This window comes from Scatophagus argus, chromosome 8, assembly GCF_020382885.2.
Source record: "Scatophagus argus isolate fScaArg1 chromosome 8, fScaArg1.pri, whole genome shotgun sequence".
NCBI classification, from domain to species: Eukaryota; Metazoa; Chordata; class Actinopteri; family Scatophagidae; genus Scatophagus; species Scatophagus argus.
This window is the reverse complement of record NC_058500.1, coordinates 24,839,695-24,854,147: the sequence shown is the minus strand read 5'-3', so window position 1 is coordinate 24,854,147 and position 14,453 is coordinate 24,839,695. Positions and strand designations below refer to the sequence as shown.

Sequence of the window (14,453 nt, the reverse complement as noted above, 5' to 3'; positions counted from 1 at the left end):
ATGCTGTTAGGTTGTCCTTGATGAACAGCGCATTGAACCAGCATATGAAAGAAAACGTTAGTAGGAAGTATAAAAGTTACATAAAATAATTTTTGAAATAGTAAAAGAGTCCAGCCAAAACCTCATTTGGATTGTCCCCCAACTGACAACAACTGATTGCATTGAACTTAAGATGAGAGTTTGTTCCAAAGTGTTTGTAGGTATCCACCATTTGGAATTCTTCAGTGTATGGTTACTGGCTTTTGCTTTGACCCTGTCCTTTCTGAAGTTGAAGATTAACTCTTAATGTACTTTTTGCTACATTAAGGTTTGAGGAAGTTATTATCGCGTTGTTTGTGAAATTCAGGAAAAGCAGAGCTGTGATCTGACTGAGTGAGCCCTGAAGGAGAGACAACAGAGCAGCGTGATGTGAAAATGTAACCAAAAAGTTGCCCTGTGAAGAAGTTCCACAGCTGTCCGTGTACGTGATATAAAGCAGAAGGGAAAGGATGTTTGAGATGACAGTATCACACATGTGACCATTTTATGAAAAGCAGCTGGAATCTGCCAGTTAAAACGTTTAAAAACAACAATGAAATCTGATCAGGTAGCATAAAATAAGTAGCCAGTCGCTCAATCAAAATACGAGGCTGCGTCTTATGAAAAGCAGATGAAAAATCAGCAAATAAAATTGTCACTTGAGATTTATGTTATTTGAAGGTGCTTGTATATACTGTCTGTATACTGTCTGAACCCATTTAGTTCTCTTGGATTTACTGGTTTTGGAACAGGTATAATACTTGATGCTTTCCATATTTTCACTAACTGGCCACACTTGGCACGCATCTGAAAAAGTTTTATCAAAACCTAGCCGAGCTGGTGTGTGTGTCCACAAATGGCATTGGGGTCAGGAGCCTTTCTGATATTCACCCTGTTGAACAGAGCTACCTCTCTTTGCGGTCATTTGTTTTATCGTTGGGTAATTATTTTCTCTTTGTAGTCATTTTGCACCGCTTTGAAGCATTCAGTTTCTTCCCCTAAATCTAATGTCTGTCTATATCTGTCCATCTTGAATGAGGAATCCCTCCTCTGTGTCAGTCCCTTCCTCAGGGTTCTTGTTGGCTTAATGAACATCCATCCATCCATTTTCTATACCGCTTATCCGTCAGGGTTGCGGGGGAGCTGGAGCCTATCCCAGCTGACTACAGACGAGAGGCGGGGTACACCTGGTCATACTGTTCACTGGTCGCCAGTCAATCACAGTCAAACACACACTCTCACACCTAGGGAAAATGTAGAGTAGTCAATTAACCTAATGTGCATGTTTCGTGGGAGGAAGCCAGAGCACCTGGAGAAAACCCACACAGGCACAGGGAGAACATGCAAACTCCACATAGAAGGGCCCAGACCGGGATTCGAACCTGGAACCCTCTTGCTATGAGGCGACAGTGCACCACCGTGCCACGGCTTCATGAACAAGGCTTAATCACACTAATCATAGCAGGGAGTGGCAGTTTGTAGGCAGACAAAGAGGATGACGATGAAGATGCTGTCTCAGCCCTGTCAGGCTGGTTATAAGGAATCTAGCTCAGGAATCAGGAAATAGCATTTTTTACATCAAGCATACATCATGTCTGGTTAAACAGACAACATGCGTTCCATTGTTGTTGTCTGTTGTTTTCTATTGATTTACATAGCAGTACCACAGCCGCTGAGTTCACCTCACCCTGTTGCCATGCTTCAGTCACAAACACTGGCGCCTATGTGTACTGTATGGACAGAGACAGCATTCAAGATATTATTTCTTTTTGCAAATTATAACAATGGATACTAGTTATTATCACAGTCTCGACGTCTAAAGTCCATACTAAGTAGGTATGGAAGTTTAGAACACAGTGGGTCTTCTTTCATAGAGTTTATTATATTATTGTGTTCTGCGGATTACATCTTACGCCAGTATTGTAAGTTTGCTTATGAATGTAGTTTAATCAAAAATAAAAAAAAAATAAAAAAAATATCATAATTTTAAATTCGTTTCTCTAACTTCTGACACTGCAGTTTTCTGCGTTTCTGTTTCCCTATCAGTTTTGTCCCTCTATCCCCACAGGCTTTATAGGGCTGGTTTAGCCAGTTATGTGGGATTTCAGCAGAACAGGAATATCAAGGGAGAACTTGCCCAGGCCTCAGTGTTTGTGTTCCTCAAGGGGACGACTGCTCTGACCGGTTTTCTGGGGTGGAGAGATGAGAGAGGGGAGGGTGTGGGGCGGTTTCCCTCACCTCATTCTCCTCTCTTTCTCTTCATTATTGCGCATTCTATCCCTCTGTCTCTGTATCACTCAGTCCATCTCTGCAGTGTGAGCGAGCAGAAACGGTCGCCAGCAGTGCACATCTGAAGAAGTAGTCAGCTATATGAGGTGAGTTTCTGTTGATTAATCTCTGACTTGTTGCCTGAGGGCCTCAATAGATTGGCTCACGGGTGGGAAGAGTAGGTGCAGGTATGTGCGGCCTGGAGTTTTATGGTCAGTTACCACACTTTCCTTACACAGTGTTAGTCTAAAAATATTCTCAGGCACACATTCACAAAACAGCATTAAGTCTATATCATTAAACATAAAGCTGGTTGTCTACAATAAGATACCTGGAGTCCTTAAACTAAGCACAGATTAAACACAATGTGCGATGTGTGTGTGTAGGGTGGAGCTCATACACAAATGTGACAGACCAAAGGGTTTAATACTAAATTGTATGTCATTCCCCATTCAATGCTTTTTTATTTCAACTCTCTGTACTGACAGCCTTACCAGTTATATTATTAATCAGATGATCTGAAACTGAGAAGCGACAGTAGCGTCCAATGGCACTTTTTTTTAAAAGTTCATACAGTTGTTCTGAACAGCATCAGCAGCAACTGCGTGACAGCAGTGAAAGACGTCCAAACATACGAGTCAAGTCTGATTTTGATCAAACGGCAAACCTCCCAGCTGATGGGAGGTGTTTGAGAACGGTACATTAAAGCTGCAACAGCGACATATCCAGGTTGTTGTCTCCATGTCACCTGTATCTCTCTATAGGTGTGTGGCATTCAGGATATTTGTACACGTGACAATGCTTCTATCAATGGTGGTAGAAGTTTGACAAATATGCAAAAAATGATAGTTAGACTCATGCAGTAGTTTTGGGGAATTTCAGTGTATTTTCACAGACTCAGAAACTAATAAATGCCTGAGACAGAGACATTTTTTTGTGTAAATGGTTGGTCTGAAGTTATGTCAAATAGCATTATTATAAAATCTTGTTGTTGAATGTCTGTGGAATCAAATAAAACAATTGTGATCCCATCGACATCCAGGAGTTGAGAGACATCAAAGCACACAGCCTAAATGGGACTGAGGGGGCATCCGGGTTTTGTCTGAGGGGAGGCCTACAGTTTCAGACTTAAGAAAAAAAACCCCTGTGATTTAGAGACGGCAGAGCAGTAACACACAGGCAGACAGGTTTTTTCTTGCTCTACTGAGATGTTCTGAACAGCCACTTGCCTGACATATCCTGACATGTCGAGAGAGTCTGATCCACACTGATCAAAATGCAAAACAGTTTTCATGCACAATGATCACGTGTGTGTGTGTGAGTGAGACAGGGTAGAAGTGACATACTTTTAGGATTTCAGTTTGCGGACAAATAAAAGTCACTTGTTTGACTTGAGACCTTCAGACAAGAAATTATCATAGTGTGTGAAACAATTTTAACCTGACACGGTGTGATACAAACATCCATACGCATACACATGCACAGACTATGTGTGCTGTGTTTCATGGGCTGCGCAAACTGCACATGGAAGTCTCAGAACTGACAGGACCAGTCTAACTAGTTTCAATCATCGAGATATAACAACAAAATTTGCTCCCACGTTTGTGTAACAGGAACGGCTTATGAAAGTGTGGCGGCAGCAAACTGTACATCCAGATGCACAACTCAGTCCTCAGGCTGTAACGTCCAACTCCTTAATAACTTACCTTACTATGTGTTCAATAAATCAGTAGTTTGAAGATAACATATTCAGCAACGGTTTTGAATTTAGGGTGTGTAAAGGGTCTGGTGAAGCTTAATATGTCTAAAATCAAGATTCAGTTTAAAAACACAATTTCATTCTATTCATGAATAATCTCTTTTTTTTTTATAGTACAGTGTGTTTCAAGGTCAGAGGGGATCACCAAACTAATGGAGTGTTTTAACAGCCTACTCCTTAAACTGCGGGAGGTTCACGAGCGAGAAGTGGAGGGTAAGTGGAAATCAGGAAAACAGCAGTAAATGCAGCCGTAATACAAAGAGGATCTCGTAGTATGTGCAGGAATGATTTCACCACAAGTCCTCTTAACCAGGTATGTCTGTGTGTGTGTTTGACTTGCAGGGTGGCAGGTGAAAATCCAAGAGTTGTCCAATAAGAAGGGCTGGTGAGTGTGTTAGGCAGCTCCTCTGTGTTTAGGTGATCGTGTTTAGACAATGCTGACAAGATATTCAAGTCTAGAGATACGCAAGTTCAGCCGCTGTGGGAGCCATGTTCAGGCCTGAAATCTCTGAGGACCAGTTAGGCAGGCATGCTGGTCCTGCACCTGGCTCTGTGTTCGTCCATGTCATGTTTGGCTTACAGTATTAAGACGCTCATGTTGTAACAAGTTATTCATTCTGCTGAGTCACAAAATCTTTGTTTCATTTTTCCTTAGATCAAGTGAAAAAGAAATAAGAGGGAGTGGGGTCATTTTAGCCGAGATAAAAGAAACTCTTTGAGTCAGTTTCAAATGCTGTAGAAGCAAGTGAAATTCAAATCCAAATTTTGTTGCACTTCATCTATCAATCCTCGTCCACGCGTCCATATTGTGGATCGCCTTTGTCATGTATAGCTTGTGTCACACAGAGGCAAACTAACTGCCCACTAACCCCCATGGGTTAAAAATCCCATTTGAATTGTGTTTGTCTATTTAAAAGATACATTTGCAATAGTCACTACAAACCTGGCTGTGTTTAAAACTGCACTTATGTGAAAGGAGAGTTAGTGAGATAAGTGAAAGACTGACCAACTGACATACCTCACATAGAAAGATTAAAAAGCCTAGAACACTGTGAGGGTTAAGAGAAAGTCCATCACTTTAGATTTGGCTGTTTGTCTTGTGGGTCTAATCTGACGACTGTATGCAATGCTTTGCAGTGGGTGGACTACATCTGCTTGTTCAGGCATGCTACTTCAATTGGCAAGGAAATGGAAAATGACCAAGGGAAATATTAACAGCACCGCTATAGAGTAATAGTCAAGTTTTGTTTTGCAAGGGCTTTACTTTGCTTATACAAATGGAGGAAAGTCAGTTTAAGTTAGTATTCAGGTACTTGGATACATGAACTTTCCTTGACTTCACTAGATTTAATTAGCAGCTAAGTAGTTATTTTTCTTCTTAAAATATTATGCCAAATAATAATATGCATAAGTTAGTTTATCAAATACTATGTGTTATAGAGTTAATTACAAATCAGCATGTGAAACAGTTCAAATCTGCTCCACCTCAACTACAAAATTAAAAGTATAGGTTTGATGCTGATTGATCCCTATTAATAATCCAATAATATAGTTATATGACAACATCAAGTTTAACTATTAACTATTTAATCATTAAGAGGCACATGTAGGCTAGTTGAATTCCTAATGTGTAGCATGTTTTACTACCACAGAGGCATCCAACACTAATGGGTTTATTTAAACATGGGAGGGTCCAGGGGGCACTTGAAGTACATTTTGTTAATCATACTTCTATGGTACTTAAGTAAAATTTTGACTGAAGGTGTGTGTGTGTGTGTGTGTGTGTGTGTGTGTGTGTGTGTGTGTGTGTGTGTGTGTGTGTGTACATGCACGTGTAAACAGCGATACAAAGCGAATGGAGGAACTGTTCACCAAAAACCAGCAGATGAAAGAACAGCAGAGATTACTCACTGAAAACATCAAGACGCTGGAAAACAGGTAGGTCCTGATACAGCATTCCCCTTTTGTTTATTTTTTGGTTATTTTTTTGTGTAGTTTGCAGTATAGAGAGGGAGTCAAGGCCTAAGAACGCCATGAGAATGCTATCTGATATCGTTAAGCAGCCACGTGTCCCAAGGCAACAAAAATTAGACATAAAGCAGAGATAATCTTTTTGTTTTTAAGTTTATGTCAGCGTGGTTAACAAAGAAAAAACAGCTCACAATCCACAGGATTAGAACCACCACCACAATGTTTGTGGCTGTTTGTTTCACAATCCAACCGCAAGAAATACACAGACACATCAGAGGCTACGCTTATACAGCCTGTATGCTTCACACAAAGCTTTAACTCGTGTTGGGCTTTTCCACTGGCACTTTCAGAAGTATCATTTCCCATCACGCTCTGATAAACAAGGCTGATCTGTTGTGCTGCCTTACAATATTATCTGGTGCAAATTAATTAATCAAAACACAAGACCGATTGCATTTTGCATTCTACCAATGAAATATCATGAACTCAAACAATTTAATGCTTCACAATATCTTAGTAGGGTATGGCTGGGAATGTATTGACATATGCACTGGGCGGTACTTTGGTCACTTTCAGTTGCACTATCAATAAAGTTTCTGAGGCAAATAGCAGTGCTATATACAGTACTAATATTCCATCAACCAAATGATTTTTCCCCCATGTCTTGCCCATAGTTAGCTGGGATAGACCCCAGCCCCCCCCCCCCCCCCCGCGACCCTCCAGGGATAAAGTCGATACAGAAAATGGATAGATGGATGTAAAATCCATCCATTTTCTATACTGCTAATCCGTCAGGGTCGCGGGGGGGCTGGAGTCTATCCCAGCTGACTACGGGCGAGAGGCGGACTGGTTGGACTGATTGGATGTAAAATGATTTTTCAAAAATGTGTTTCATTGGAATAGTTTGAAAGATGTTAAAAACATATTCTAAAAATAGGGACTTTAATTACTGCCGTGAACTAAAAAAATACAATGCTGCAGTCAAATAATGCTAAAGGCTAAAGCCTACCAGCAATATCAATCAAGTCTCATAATATTAGCTAACATTAGCCCAAAATAGAATAGACTACTAAAATCTTCAACTTCAATGAAACAAAAGCTGTTTGGATAAGGTTAGGGGAATATTTCTGAGCAGAAAACACATGAAATATGTTGTCAGTAACAACTTTAATTACGTGTCTGGTTATTAGATGTGTTCGATGCTATGTTGTGCTTGTCTAGGCTGAGGGCGGGGCTGTGTGACAGATGCACAGTAACTCAGGAGGTAGCCAAGAGAAGACAGCAGGAGTTTGAAGCTTCGCAGATACAGAGCCTGCAACACATCTCACTGCTGGGTATTCTGTTTATGTTTGTCTTTCTAATTGCTGATCAAACCATTCATCCATTCATCACCCATCATTTGTCTCCTGCGTCACATTCCTTATCAGTCTTGCATTCCAGCTAAATGTTTTTTAAAATTCATTTCCTACCTTCTCTTTGCCTTTCGGTATTTGGTGTTTGCTTCCTTCGTCCATGTTTTTCCCTTCCACTACACGCTCAGATCACGACTTGTGCTTCTGTGTTGTAGCAGGAGAAATGAACAACCTGAAAAAGGAGAACAAGAGACTCAGAGATGAGATCAAGATTTTAAGAGCAGCACTCCAGTGAGTATATGGTGTTTCCAAAATATACAAACCCTATATGTCAACACAGTTTGCTTGTATGCCAGAACACCATAACAATTACCGCTCTTAAGGATCTCAGTGTCAACTCCAAGGAGTCTATTGTAGTCCCCCTAAAAGCAACACACACAAACACACACACAGTCACTGCATTTATGCGTAGCAGGGGTTACAATGACAACTCCTCCAACAGCAGCACCACCACAGAGGTCAAGCCAAACGGCTCCCCTGAACATTCTCCCTCCACTGGACCCGTGGCCCTCGTCACCACAGCATCCAGCAGGACCAGCAACCAGCCAGCAGATGGCGATGTTGCAGTGAAAACTGAGGTGGACCAAAGAACCGAAGGTGAGGATGAAGAAGAGCTGGGAGGAGAAAAGCTTTTGGTTGTTTGTTTGCGGATTATGATGCTCCCCTCTGATTCTCAAATATGTTCATGTTTTCTGTTTCTGATCCAACAGAAAGTGAACAAAGACCATGGAGAGGCATAACCAGAAGTCAAATTGTAAGTTTTTAGTATTTAAACATTAAAAATAATTAACCACAATACATTTTGAAAAATGTTCTTATTCAGAGCCATGTCCAGAAGGGAGGCTTTGGTCATTGGTCACCTGATTAGCCACCTCAAATGCCGTATGATTGGCTATCTGTTCAGTGAGAGGCCAAGGTTTGATGAATGAACACTGTTTTTTTTTTCTTTCATAAGTAGACTGCTTTTAGAAGTTTAATTTGATTAAATTTAACAATTTATTTGTGAGAATAAAATATTGAAGCTTTATATTGTACTTGTTTTCTCCAACTTTGTTGCATTGTGATTGGTTTGGTTTGGTTTATTTGTACAGTACACCTATTATCAGTCACTCAGGATGAAAGCGACAGCTAAATTAATGTCATACAATGTAAAAAGAATTGACACAGAAATGTGTGTGAGACACTGTAATGTTAGTGGTTGCAGTAAATGATAAATTAATGTTATTCCACTGTCAGTGCGTCCGACTTGGGCCATCCCAGTCAAAAATCTCCAGACATGTTTCTACTCTTATTTGTTTTCTTTCTGATACCTACAAGTATTTCATGCATTTGCTGTCACTCTCTGCTATCACAGGACTCATACAAGGCTTTGACAACTCTGGCATCTTCATCCTGGAAGACAGAAAATAATGTATCCCGTATTGGAGAGAGGAGGTGAGACAGCGGAACATTGGAAGTAGCAAAATGGGCTGTTGTGCCACTATATGGGAGTGTGTAAGTTATGAATAAATCAGTGATTGGGTATGCCAAAATTTAAACAAATATATATATATATATATATATATATATATAAAAAGGTTTTGTAACCAAAGAGGAAAGATATTCTTTTACACTATTAACTCCTGGAAAAAAGCAAGTGAAATGCACTACTAAGTAATATATTACTGCCCATCACTGTGGGCTAATGACCTGTATGGTTACTTGGACCTCTCCCTATCCCTAACTGGTGTCTGTTTGTCATATTTTAGAGTTCAGAGTGTTGAAGAGCAGCACTCCTACGTCTCTCCTCAAGATCTCCTTCTTAAGAACTCTTCTTCATCAACAAGTGTAGAAGTAAACCCCAGCAGACATGTGCTCCATGCTCCTGTCCCCTGCCGTCCTCAACCAATAAAGAGCAGCCCTCTTACACTCCCATGGTCCTCGGCTCCAGGGACCAGCCTAGCAGTTCAACCTTCGTCCAAACCACACCTGCCACGTTTTCCCAACATGATCTCAACTGGCCAACATGGAAGCCCTCGAAGGCAAGATTTTGGATCCCTCTGGCACAAGCAGAGCACCCCTAAGCCCGGTGCCGCAGAGCCAACTGTATTGTTCAGGTTGAGGAGTCTGTCAGAGCATGTGGACAGTGAAACTAAACCCAAGGAGAAAATGGAAATGCTGCCATTTAAAGCCGAGAAGGTCTCTGGAGAAGGGCTGAGAGAGGTCTGTGAGGGGCCTCTGGATCTATCCGATCGAGGAAAGTCCAAATCCAACCAATCACCAAACAGTTATTCACCTTTAGCCTTAAAAGGTGTAGAGAGAGTACAGACCAGCCCTAATGAGGACGTGAAGACAAATTCGTCCACACATGGACCAGGATCTTCGCTTCATCGTGTCATCCCTCCCTCACTATCCTCTACACCACCATTTAAACAATGTGAAGAAGAGTCTGCCAGTGACCACAAGCACGTGGTAATTTTCAGTCTTTTAGCATTAAAATCAAAAGGCAAAAATGTGGCTTTGGGTCAAATGTGGACTACCAGAATTCATGGTCTGATGGTCTTGTCACAGCAGGTAGTCAAAGAGCAGGAGCAGAAAGAGGAGGTGAATGGAAAGACAGACCAAAACAGTGAGAAGAAGGTTCCGGTCCTCACTTTATCTTTACGTCCAGGTAAAGAGCTCATATGTGTCTCTGTGTGGTAGCATCCAGATATTTATTGTATACAAGTGAATAATAAAATTGTATCATGTTTCTGTAACAGTAGTAGTGCTGGAGACTTTAAATTCTGCTCTGCAAAAGCAAGAATCTTTATCTTCAAATGACAAGGTAAGGTAACTCAAGTCAACAAAACAGATACAGATGCACAGGTTGTGTTGGCATTTATGCGTTCACTTAAATGTACTGCTTTCACAAGAAAATATTTGCAGTTTATTATCACTTGAGATAAAATTTTCTCTACATAAAAACTTGTGCTCTCTCTGCGTCATCACAGTCATCATCACTGGCATCACAGGCATCTGAAACAGGAAGCAGTGCGGACGAGCATGATAAGGAGGAGAATGTGTCAGGACAAGAAAGCAACCAGGGCTGCAAGAGGAAGAGGCCATCTGTGGAGACAGAAATCGACGGAGACTCGGACACAGACAGTACGAATAAGTTCACCTTTGCAGGTCTTGCAAGCCTTTCTTTCTTTCTTAATTGCTTTCCATGTCTCCAAATCAAATCAATCTTCCTTGCTTGAAAATAATTTTCGATGGGAAGATAGATACCTCTGCCAGTGCTAGATAGATAGACAGATAGACACTTTATTGATCCCAAGGGAAATTCAAGAAAGCTTTGTGTAAAAACTGGGGTAAGCAGATAGTTTGACTGCTTCCAAAGATAGCAAAGCCAACCACTACTTCAGTTCAATTCATGCAAGAAACAAAGTGTAAAAATATCATTTTTTCCAAACTTCAATTATCAGTCTCTAACTTATAAATAGATTTGAAGTCGTAATTATGACTAAGAAACTTCATCGCTCCCAATTTGAAACATAGGAGTCTTCCATCCCATACAACCTGAATGTGGCATTTATATTTAGTTTACAGACATTTAAGTGGTATCAATCTTCTCATCCCACTGTCATCAGGAAAGTTCAGAATGTACGAATGCAAAATGTTAGACTATTCTTTTAAACGGTTTAATGTCAATGCACTGATAAGTCAAACTCCTGCATGTTATGGGCTTGGCCTTGGAAATGGCCTCCACTAAACTGATGTGCTATCAATTACTGCCCCTCTACCTGCACCTTCCTTATGTTCATTCTTTTTCAAAAAAAAAAAAAATACACCTTTTCAAGCCATTGTTTCTCCCTCGCCAAAAGGAACTGTTTGGAACATTTTTCTTTTTTCCCCTCATAGATATCCAGCAGGACAGGAAGATCAAGATCACAGTGAGAACTGAGGAGAAGAGCCCCAGCTAAAGAGTGTGATATCACACTGATTTGGTGATCTCAGCTGAACCCAGATGAACTGATACCAAAAGAAACTGTAAATACACCATTGACTTAATTAATACAGCCAACAAATTAAAGTATTTACACATCCAGCAGACACGGAACAACCTTAGCATTAAATTAGTGTTGTGTATTGTGTTGGCCACCTCATACAAGTCCAATATTCACTTTTGTTTAGCTCTACTCTCTCACTTTGACTGTCTACTGTTTGTTGGTGTGGCTGAAAATGAAATTGATAAGAGAGGTGAGAAGTTAATTAGAGTTGAAAGAAACTACATTTCTCACGATTGTCAATTTTTCATTTTTAACTGAACAGTTAACTGACGGTTGTAAACACAACACTGATGTGTTATTTATAAAGCTGAAGTGGTGAACAGTTGCTTCCTTACACATACAGCAGGCTCAAAGAATCATTAACATTTATTAGGAGCTGTGTTTACCTGATGAACATAAGCCCAGGTGGGTAGCATAAACTTGTTTTACTGGCCAAAGGTTACAAATTTTCAACCAGTTTGACATTAAGTGAAACACCGGAGCAGAATGTAATGTAAGATCCCTGTGCTCTCTGGGGAAAGGACTCCCTTTAAAACTCCCTTACATGCCTGCAAAATACACTACTCTAGAAACACAAGAAAAAACTGTCATATGTCAACAGTCTTTGTCAATTCAGCATCAATATAACCCATGAAGATAAACTGCATTTCCATACAAACTTACCAGATTTTGGCCTTACCAGCCTCTGTTGGTTATCTGTGACCGTGGGAATGAGAAGAAAACTATTTCAAAAGTGAAATATGTTTTGGTCGGTATAATAAGCACAAACTTATTAGTCATGAAATGTGGACGTTGGTCAGGGTTGCAGTCCATCACAAACAAACAAACAAAACAAGGGGAGGCAGCACATCTGACAAATGCCTGTTCAGTTGCTGCACAATGAAATTAAGTCAGTCTAATCTCACACAACAGACCAGCCTGGTAAAACAGAAGCCCAACAGTGAATATGCTGCCCATCCAACCAAAACAAGGAGTTGTTAAAGTTAAACCTGCCCATGAAGCTCAGATGGGTTGATAATTCTCGATGGATTCATCACTATTAGCAACTCATTTTGCATTACAATAATCTTTTGATCAATCTGTTAATATAAAAATATGAGGAAATTATTGATTAGAGCAAATTAAAGGTTTTCATGTAGCATTTTTCAATAAAATAAATATCCCCTGCCTTTGGCCCAGTTTACTCTTATAAGCCTTAACAGGACAAGGGTAAGCAAAAGGGTAAGAAGATGAAGGACTGGGGAATAAATATAGATAGATAGATAGATAGATAGATAGATAGATAGATAGATAGATAGATAGATAGATAGATAGATAGATATGTATCTTAAACAAATTAAAATAAGGTTGAGTTTGAGTTACAGTTTAGAAGTGTTTTTTTTTTTTTCTTGACAAGTTTCTCGCTACTTCCTTTATTTGTCACTGAAAAGCAGAACACGGGGCCCTGTATCTGTTGCCTTAATGCAGTAACTTCTTTTAGAAGTAGCATGTTAAAATTGTTCCTGTTAATGTCACTTTTATCTAATATGGGTAAGTGCAAGCTAAAGGAGATCTGGCTTGAGAACAGCATATTCAGGCTTGGATGAAGACTGCTGAAAAATAATGAATTTGAAGCATGCTGCACCTTGCATAAGAAAACACTCAAATTAGTAACTTTGTATAAAGTCATTAGAGAAGCATGAGAAGAAAAACACACAGCAGCACCTGCCAGTTTGCCTTCATATTCTTTGTGCTTTTTTGCTTTTTTGCTTTTTTGCTTTTTTTTTACTATGGATGTGGAATCGGTCTAAAGTTGAATTCATAATGATCTTAAAACAGCCTTAAAAAGTCTTTAATTGAACTTACTGAAACCTGTAGAAATCCTGTACTAACTGTAAAATTATTTCAATTTCCTGGCATTGCTGTCACCACTATTTTTGCACTAAGCCTCTCCCCGTCTCTTACTCTGTCTTAAGTGACTAACAAAGAAAAAATATAGAGGGGAAAAAAATGGTTCCTCTTCCTCTTTTTCATTTTCAGAATGCACATGTTTTGCAAGTATTAACTTTCCACTCACAGCTGTTACAGCTTTTGGTGAGCTGGTGTGTCATTTTATATAAATACTGTATACAAAATATTTTTTAATGAACGTGCTCTAATGAATTCACAAAATCAGCCAATATTTACTTGTAATATGAGATTTTTTGCTATTTTTCTCCTTTTTTTTCCAAAACCGTGCACTTTTTATTCTGTTTGTGAAAACCTTTACAGTCATCTATTGATTTCTGCTCTTTCCATCATGCCTCTCTCTTTAATGCCATTAGATTCCATTACGCTCAGTGCTTGGTCACTGGTCAGTGGAAAAAAATAGCCTTTCGCTGCCATTCACATCTGTCTGGTAATTAAAATGTTATTGACTGTGCTACTGTGAGTGTATTATTGCATGCTGTCTTTTACAGTGTGCTAAGCTCCCAAGCTAAATGCTGTGTGTGGTCATAACAGGTATTTTGTCTTTTGGAGTGATATAACACACACTCTTATGAACCATATGAACTGAATGCACTAGTTCTGATACTGAAATAAATTTCAGTTCTTAAATGTTGCTTCTGTAGCTCCTGTATATATGATTCAGCTCTTCCTGTACCTTAACACATTTAGATGCACATCTCTTATACACATCGGGTGAATAATTCTCGCTGAACGATAACGAGTGTTCAGGGAAATGCAAGTGACGTCACGTGTGTCATTTTGTTCAAGACATTATGAAAACCAGTTTTGAGTAGATGATCAGGGATGCAGAAACCATTGAAAACCATCAAAGGTTTGCGGTGTTATAAGCTTGTACACAGTTTTAATGTTACAAGAAATCTGCTCCAGTCACCATCCTGGAGAACCATTCTACATGCAGATTCAATTTACACTTGAAAAGATTTTCAGGTAAAGCTACACTCATTTGACTAAAGTCTCAATAATATTTAATAAACCAAGTTTTCATCTTCCCAGCTAGTCACTCAG

General features: G+C 39.7%; 1 protein-coding gene across 9 annotated transcripts; it reads left to right on the top strand.

The window, feature by feature from the left end:
* Positions 1-2,257: 2,257 nt before the first annotated feature.
* On the top strand, positions 2,258-14,040 carry rbbp8l (retinoblastoma binding protein 8-like). 9 transcript variants are annotated; one of them, XM_046397772.1, is made up of 14 exons: positions 2,258-2,393; positions 4,160-4,258; positions 4,388-4,430; positions 5,888-5,983; positions 7,238-7,350; positions 7,584-7,659; positions 7,874-8,025; positions 8,139-8,182; positions 8,783-8,862; positions 9,177-9,879; positions 9,979-10,078; positions 10,170-10,234; positions 10,401-10,578; positions 11,311-14,040. In XM_046397772.1, the coding sequence occupies exons 2-14, from the start codon at positions 4,198-4,200 to the stop codon at positions 11,370-11,372; spliced, it is 1,773 nt and encodes a 590-aa protein (XP_046253728.1). In that variant the 5' UTR covers positions 2,258-2,393; positions 4,160-4,197; the 3' UTR covers positions 11,373-14,040. The 9 variants fall into 9 exon arrangements, with proteins under 9 accessions (XP_046253728.1, XP_046253722.1, XP_046253723.1 ...); XM_046397766.1 differs by having other exon boundaries at positions 7,844-8,025; XM_046397767.1 differs by having other exon boundaries at positions 7,841-8,025; positions 9,982-10,078.
* The last annotated feature ends 413 nt before the right edge of the window (positions 14,041-14,453 follow it).

Excerpts from the sequence above, each read along its gene's own strand:
- rbbp8l (XM_046397764.1), top strand. The coding sequence starts at position 4,198 with ATGGAGTGTTTTAACAGCCTACTCCTTAAACTGCGGGAGGTTCACGAG. Across the intron at positions 4,259-4,387 it reads TCACGAGCGAGAAGTGGAGG|GGTGGCAGGTGAAAATCCAA; the intron begins GTAAGTGGAAAT and ends TTTGACTTGCAG. Across the intron at positions 4,431-5,887 it reads TTGTCCAATAAGAAGGGCTG|CGATACAAAGCGAATGGAGG; the intron begins GTGAGTGTGTTA and ends ACGTGTAAACAG.